At 28.5% G+C, this 8804-nt stretch overlaps 1 protein-coding gene across 11 annotated transcripts in view; it reads right to left on the bottom strand.

Moving 5' to 3' along the window:
• shot (dystonin-like protein short stop) overlaps positions 1 to 8804 on the bottom strand; it is a 155451-nt gene that overhangs the window by 15936 nt on the left and 130711 nt on the right. For 9 of the 11 annotated variants that reach the window (XM_067048612.1, XM_067048619.1, XM_067048615.1 and 6 more), the window contains 3 exons: positions 6995 to 7084; positions 6774 to 6913; positions 5983 to 6100 (listed from right to left, as the gene is read on the bottom strand). In XM_067048612.1, the coding sequence (XP_066904713.1) occupies positions 5983 to 6100; positions 6774 to 6913; positions 6995 to 7084 (348 nt within the window). Of the gene's footprint in view, positions 1 to 147; positions 264 to 5982; positions 6101 to 6773; positions 6914 to 6994; positions 7085 to 8804 lie in introns of all 11 variants that reach the window. The other 2 variants (XM_067048618.1, XM_067048613.1) reach the window with 1 other exon arrangement.

Here is an 8804-nt window from a genome sequence, read left to right on the forward strand (position 1 = left end):
AAAAAAAAAAAGACATTACTTATCTTTGACCTTAAAACATTTACATATTCTCCTGAGGAATTTACATATATATATATATGTACATACATACATATATATGTACATATAGCTAAATAGATATGTGTGTGTGTATAAATAGCTACTTACTTTAGTTATTGGTCCTGGACTCTTGCTTGATTTCGGCTTGAATGCGGACATGCTCTGGGAGACTCCATCAGCGAGAATAAACTGTTCTCTCAACTCAATATTCGTTCTTCCTTTCGCTTTTTTATATATTTTTTTGTTAATGAAGTTTGTTTATTGTGTTTGGAGTTGAAGGAATATTAAAAAAAAAAAGAAACACACACAACCCAAATCAAAAAACAGGCAGTAAAAATTATCTTTAAAAAATATATGTAAAAATAAAATGAACATATACAAATACATATGTACAGGGTGCAGCAGCAAAACCTCGAACATTTTGATGGAGTGTGATGGGGTAGGGGGTAGGAATCTTTTGAAGGATTGTTGGGGAAGGACTCGTTAAGTAGTGGAAGTCTTCTAGATTTTAGTTGCCAACATGACGTACACGGGCGAGCAACATGGGTTTGTTGTGATGTTTTTCAAATAAAATTTCTGTCATTGTGACTCAACAAGCTTTCCATTTGCATTTTCGACCAACTCGCAAAGAACATCCCCAGCCCACAAAACAATCCTTAAAGGTAGTCAATCTTGTAAGGATGCATTTTTAGGTCCAAATGGATAATGTGCTGAAGGGTGCGATCTAAGATTTTCAAGGACTAACCCACGTTGCTCTTCCATGTGTGGCATGTTGGCTACTAAAAACTAGAGGGCTCCAACTACCTAATGAGACCCACTCTCCTCCTCTGAGACATTCTGACCCCCACCACACTCCTTCAAAGTGTGGGAGAATTCATTGCCTCATCCTGTATTGTTTAAACATGTATAATATATATGTATCTGTATATATACACATATATATTCAAACACAACACAACCTGGTAACGACTATGCATACATCACATATGACAACATACTATTTTTAAATTATACTATAAAAAGAATTTTTCATTAATGGATAATGGCAGTTTCATTGAAAAATAATTTACAATGTTAATCCAACAAAAAATATTAGTTACAATATACTGTATGGATTTATTTACAATTTCAGTGGAAAGAAGTTGAGTTGATAAATTATATGTTGAATATACTATATTTCACACTGAAATTCAAAATCAGTATATCGCAAAAAAAAAAAAAAAATTAGAAAATGATTCAATAAAGTAAAACTTTTTTTTAAAGACAGAAACAAAACTTCTCAACAATGGAATGCCAATAAGTCTTAAATATCAGAAGTTCTCAAATCACAAAGAAAATTTCAATTTCATGCATAGACATTTAAAAATGTGATAATAATAGATACATATAATGTATGTGGTGTGTGTGTGTATATATATGTAAATATATATATATAAAACATCTTGATAAAAGTAATTCAGCAGAAAATCATGCAAGCAAGGCCAGTTTGTTCCAAGGTACGAAATTCTTTAAGATTAATATTTAAAACAAATAAAAATAAAACAATTATAATTTACTTTCTTCTGATTAACTACAAATTTAAACATACAATAGACTCAAAAATTTATACTACAACTTTTAACAGAGAGTAGTTAAATTGACGAGTAGAGATTCACGAATCAATGCAATGTTTTATAAATCAGATTATTCCATACCAATGATTACAGAAGGTTAGCCATCTTGCCCCTAAAGTTTATGAACTCAGACTCACCACACAACACCATTTGACAGATCTTTCTTTATCCAAACTTTAAACCTTTGTAATTTCAATATTTATGTATTTGTTTTTCTAAAGAAAGTTACTATTGGATAAATGAAAAATTATTATTACAATCATTATTATTTGTGAAAAAACATAACAGTATATTCACCTAGAATCACTTTATATCAATTTCATTATTTTTAAAAAGATACCAAATTATCACAGGCCTATTGTATGAATAAAGATGTTAAGGAACCAACATATTATTTATTAATTGAACCTTGGAACTTTCCGTGCAAGCAGCAAAAAAAAAAAAGACATTACTTATCTTTGACCTTAAAACATTTACATATTCTCCTGAGGAACTAATATGCAAATTTGTTAAATGTTAATGACGAAGTACAAAATTAAGGATTTAACAGTATAATACTTAAAAATATACAAGAAAAAAGAAAAATACAAATGGAGCAGAGGAAATTTTAAATATAAATTTTCTATTAGTTTTTTATTTATATCAATTTTATCAAAATTTTAATCTGTAAATTTACAATTTATTATTGAGTTTTAGAGTAAATCAGAGGTTAGTTACTTACTTATGCCAATACACACTATTGCACATCTTATACAGCATTTTTATAATTTTAAAGTCAAGTAGTTTCTCATATTGTACCCAAAAAGTTCTTTTAAACTCAAAATCCTGTTGATTTTTTATTTCAAGGAATACTACAAAAAAGGTCATGACTAAGTTAGTATGGAGTTTCACTTAGTGTCGGATTAAGTATGACACCATCATAAGTATAAAAGATTTATTGTTGAAACTTTCATTCAATTTTGACCAATTATTCAAGTTCAACAATCTTAAAGTTTAAGTAGGTTACTGGGAAGGATAGCTATGGATTTTATTTAACTGAATATTTTAGCTTTAAATGGCTGATATAAATTCAAATCTTAATGTCGCAGTATTGTAAATAATATAAGGTAAGTTATGTGGGCCTCCAATTAAAATAAATTATTTTATAACACATGCTTTCAATTAAAATTTTTTCCTTAAGGTAAACTTAGAATTCAAATGAATGAATAAATGAAAAAGATTTTTATTTTGCTCTTGCTCCTTGACCTCAAATGAGGACACCTCTATTTGATTCATCGTTTGAAAAATTAGATTCATTCCATATTGGGATTTTATTACATTCGTCATAACATTTAACTTAAAAAAAAAAAATCATATAACAGAGCCTGACTAAATGTTTATTACAATGAATTAAAGTAAAACAAAAATAATAATAATAAAAAAATACAGTCATTACCAAAGCCTTAAAAAGCAAAAATCAAAATCAAACGTGCATATAAAACTTGATATGCTTTGCAAAAACAAACTCAATAAAAAAATGAAGTCAAATACCACCACTCAATAGCAAATGTATATAAAAAATATGTTACAAAAATTGTTGAAAACAAACTGAACATTGTATAAATCATACCTGAAATTCATAACAAACTCAAGATGCAGTTTTTCGTGCTTAGGAAAATATAGAACAAAAAAGGAAAAGGTAAGTCAAACAGGATGTGCATGCTAACACTTGGGGAAAAGTCAGTACGTTTGTTGTGAGGAAAACATAAAAAGGAAATTGAAGAACAGGAAATTATTAACAAAATAAAATAAAAAGCAAGATAAATAAAAAACTAAGTCGTCAAAAAAAAAATATATATATAATATAAACACATGTATAATTATAGTATTAAAAAAATGATAAAAAAAAAAATAAAAAAAAAAAAATAATAATTCTTCATGAATTCAAAGCCACGATAGGGTCAGAAAATATTTTTAATTTGTTATCAATTAATTTTACTGGTATTTTCCCATCTTAACATACTTTCATAAGTAATAATTTACAAAATGAAACGCTGTATTAATTCAAATTTATTCCTGAATAAATATACCAAAATTAACGACCTAAAAAACGAGGGAGCATCATCAGTATAAATAAAATAATTTTTTTTTTTCCGAAAATATAAAATTCTGTCCGTCCTTTTTAGAATCAAACTAGAAAGATAAAACTAAATAAATAAAATTAAAAAAATGTGTCTGCAGCATAATATAACACAAAATAAATTGAGAAGTGGATATCAGAAATTTGATAGATACATTAAAGCAGATTATTTTTTGCATGCAGACGACACTGAGAAGGCTTAAAAAATCGAACGAAAAATTTACTTCAGCAAACAAAATTTTAGTACGGTAAAATACCCTAGACTTTTATACAATATCGTTTCTAATATTCAATGAACTACGAATCCCAGAAAAAAAAAACTAAAGAGGAGTCTAGGACTTCCGTTACCAAAATTTCGTTATACATTTCACTAAAATAAATGTTCTTTCGTTAAAATATTGGGCTACAACTAAGTTGATAGCATTTTCAACTCAATTGGGTTAATTTTAGATGATTAAATAAATTAATTTGATCAATGTCCCATATCTTAGGTAATATGGGAATTGAATGGAGTCTGTCTTCTAGATAGACATTACACCTAATAAACCCAGGAAACCCCTTATGGATACTAAGCCATTTTCTCTGACTGACAAACCCCCATAGAAACTACAAAATTTTTCTGATAGTTAATGCAGGATTTTTTTAGTCCTAAAATGTGTAACTTTGTTTCATATTCCACAAAGAAAAAAAAAATGCAGAAAATTCGTAAAAGATTTATATAGAAAATGAGATATAAAATTATAAACTCGAATTAATTAATATATGCTATCAACTTATGCTGTAGCTCAACATAAAAAATAATCAATAATAAAAGAAAGAATTGAAGAAGAACTTGTTCCCCCCAAAACTGAATTTGGTTTTTATTCCCAAGTAACTACACTAACATAATTTATTTATTAATACATTAAAAAAATATTTACATATGTTTAATTTCAGAAACAAGCCTTCTCCAATATTGGTCTACGCGACAATGAACAAATAAAGCAACTAATGATTTTAACCCACCACTCAGGGGACACCACGGTTCATGTTCCTCAGGTACATATGGGTTCGGTATCGGCAACATCTCTACTGTACAGAGTAAACAAACAGGAAAAAAGACGGAAAAAAAAGCAAAATAAAAAATTAAGGGAGGGAGTAAACAAGGGAGGAGAAAAATAAATAAACCAAAGGAAATAAAAAAAGTTGTACAAATGAAAATAAATAAGTAAATAAAAAAAAAAGAATAGAAATTAAAGGGGGATTAGGAAAAAGGGAGGAAAAAGTATGTAGTCAGTATTTCAGTTTGAATCACACAAGTAAATTAAAATGAGATTATTATAAATACTATAATAAGTAAATGTCAATAATGAAGTTAATCTTTTTAAGCATTATTTTGAATAATTTTTAATATTAATATAATTTTTCAGAATAATTAATATCAAATTGAAGTATTCTATTTAATACTCCAGAGCACTGGCTCCTGCCCTCTTCTTCACAATGATACATCAAAACAGGCTAATCAGAAATTAATTCATATTAGGTTACTGGAAGGTAAGAAAAGGAGCTTTTCTTCTTTCAGAGGAAATAAATTGAATAACTACCGATTTTTCATGAAATGTTGATTTTTAAAAAACTGTAGCTTGGGAACTATTGAACATAAATAGCTCTATTAGGGCTCATATTTTAGAAAATTTACTCTAACTTAGAAAGTGTTCTATTAGGTTTTATAGTGTTGTAAGTAGTATTAAAGATATGGAGCTCCAAATAAAAAATTAATTTACTTTAACGTTTTGAAACAGACATTATTTTTTATTCCCCCTAACTATAACTGGCAGACTCATCAATTTTGACTAATTATACATAGTTTTCATTAATGTATTCAAAAATTCGAATATGTAATTCCAGCAAATACACTGACTTTTTTCTCCTCTTGAGCTCTTGTATTATTATGTTTTTAGAAAACAGCTGAATGGTGGGTAATGGGGGGTATGAAGGGAGCAACAACTCTAAACATGTTGAACAGTGGTCTGGGACCCTTAGTAAGCATTAATTTTGTTGTGCAGTAGGTTCAGGAGCCAATAAACAAGAGTATTACACAATATGTAACATTTTTATTTAATATATATTCCATACTGGGATTATTAAAACATGATTTTTAAAATTATGATAAACTAAAAATCATGAAATCAATTACCCAATTTAAACAATGAAATAACATGAGGAACTTACCTCTACAAGGATCATTCTTGACTAGAAACTCCTCAAGAGCAACCCAACCACCTCCAACTCGGACCATGACAGTTGATCGAAGGATCCTAACCAAGCGAAGTTTCTGAGAATCACCGAACTGAACACAAGAATAATAACAAAATAAATGCAAGACCATGATTCTATTTGGAGGTATTGAAAATTTTCTTTTACTATACACAAAATTTAGGTAAAATAAAAATACATACATTCAAATTTAAATTATCCTAATTGATTATTTAAAATATAATTCTTTATGAAGTAATTCATAAGAAAAGACTTTTAGGTCTAGAAACAATAAAAATATCATGTTAACAAGTTCTAGCAATATTGAACAATTAATATAAGTTTACCAATGAATTTTTTCCAATCAATATAACCTTAAAAATTATGATCAATGAACACTTTTATCAAGTCAATTTTAGTGGAAAAGTTTTGATAACATTCCAGGCATATACCTACCTTAAATAAGTAATTTCAGTTCAGTACAAATTTTCATTTATGAATTAACCTATGAACAACTAACATACATACTGACTATTTTGCAAGACTTGGTAGCTTTGACTTAAAAGACCTTAAAACATGTATTTCTGTTGAAAATACAGATTCAAAATTTTCATGATCATAATACTTCCATATATTTCCTAAATAGTAAAAAAGTGAAAACTGAATTCTATTTAATAATCTAATATAATTCCTCTAAATTGAGCTACAGTAAAATGAGACCTCTAATATAGTCATGTTTAAGAAAGTTATGATTAGTAATAACTCACCCTATATTTTCCTTCACCAACTTGGAAAACCCTAAACTTTTGTCTGCAGGTACAAAGCATTACAAGCCTTTTAACTTCATCGTGAATCTTTTCTGCTTCAGTAGCTGGCTTCCTTTCTTCCCAATCTGGCCTTAAAGCAGCTAAATGCAAAATAATCCATTTAAGTATACCAGTAAATAATCATGTGATCATTATATACAATTAATGTAAGGAAAATTTACCAATAAATTCTTTCCAGTCAATATAACCCTCCGAGTTATGATCAAACATATCAGCGACTGCTCCCATTTCCAATTTAGATGTATCGAATTCTGTCAAAAAATGATAAGTTAAGATTAAAAAATAGTAACTATAAATTATTATGTCCATAGGTCAATATTACAAAGAATAACTGCTCATAAATGTAAAATGTAAATCAAAATAAGATTAAACTAATTAAATGTCTAAAAAAAATGTACAGAATGCATTGTTTTACATTCTGTGTACTAGAACAGATTATTATGCTGACAACCCATAAGAAGATAATTGATAGTTTGCAATATTGCCAAGGATGCCAACCAAATAATTATAAATTGTTACTGAACATCTCAAAACCAAGTGTTCAACATATTGCCAAAAATAAAAACAAAGAGAAAATGTAGTACAGAAAAAATAATTTCAAGTTTAAATAAATAAAATTCACATACTAGAATTAATTTCACCACAATTTTTTCATAATCCTATTTAACATAACAAAATAAAATATATATTTTCTTTACAGTACTTACAGAGAAAACAGTTGACCAAACAATATGTTCTCTTGTTGTCGGTTATAACTAACACCATAATGTGATGCTTATCTTCTTCATATTTATGAAATTTATGTGGCAGCATTAAAAAATAAAATATAAATTACACTTTATTACTAAAATTCCTTTTATAAAAAAAAAAAATTCATTTTAAAAACAAAGTAATTAACAACAATTGAATTATTTCGGAGGCAAAAATTCCCACAAGCATAGGTCTTTGTCAGTGGAGATAGATGGAACATTTTCAGTTCCTCCTCACATACTTTACAGTTATCCACATTCACGAATAAAAACCACTGCTTCATAAGACCCTCACTAAAACTAGAATGGATCCGTTAGGAGTTTCAGTATATCTTGAGGGAGTGTAGCAAGTGGAAATCAACAACTGCTATTTAATTAAATCAGTATTACTTTTAATTCCCACTGATAAACTCAATGAATTTAAAAAATAGTTTACTGTATGAAAAAAAATCTATCAAAGACAGAACTTATACACAAATTATATTAGATAATAAATAAAACACAAAACAGGTAAGAAAGGTTACAGTATATGTTATAACCAAACAAAACAAATAGAACATATGGTCAACCATTTTCTTCCGAATTATCTTCATTTCTTATATTATATTGTATATAATCCCATACAACCATTAAAACATATTTTGAGATGAACGTATCTCGGATGGAAGGATTGATTATTGGTTAACTAGGCTGTGCTAGACTGGTGGGGTAGCAGATAATGCTCAGTCCATTATAGGCATCTGAAACTGGACAGCAGTAGCACAGAAAATAAATGATTAGTGGTGCAGCCGGCATTGCTCCTTTATGGAGGGTAGAACAAGTAAAGATGAAGACAATAAAGAAATGTATCAGTTTTACATAGGGTTTATATCCAGGATGTAAACCCCAAAAACTATTACTGAACGAATGATTGTACAAGATGGTTTGATCAAGATCACAATGTATAGAGGCTAAACGTGACAGAGCAGTTAAGGAATTTTGTAATATTAGATCATGGTTTAAAGAAAAATAGCCTTGTGAAGTTAAGTTTTTTTTTACAGGCTCATTACTCTGTAATAAGACAAAGATAACAGTAATGGGAGAATAAGGCTTATATCACGTGACCTCTTCAAAAAAGCAAAGTATAGATCATTAGTAATGGAATTGTATGGGAGAGAGAGAGAGGGAGAGAGAGTGAGTGGGAAAGAGTGGAGGGGGAGAGAGAGAGAGGGAGAGGGAGAGG

This window comes from Halyomorpha halys, unplaced genomic scaffold (genome assembly GCF_000696795.3).
Source record: "Halyomorpha halys isolate HHAL.00 unplaced genomic scaffold, Hhal_1.1 Scaffold80.1, whole genome shotgun sequence".
In the NCBI taxonomy this organism is placed as follows: domain Eukaryota; kingdom Metazoa; phylum Arthropoda; class Insecta; order Hemiptera; family Pentatomidae; genus Halyomorpha; species Halyomorpha halys.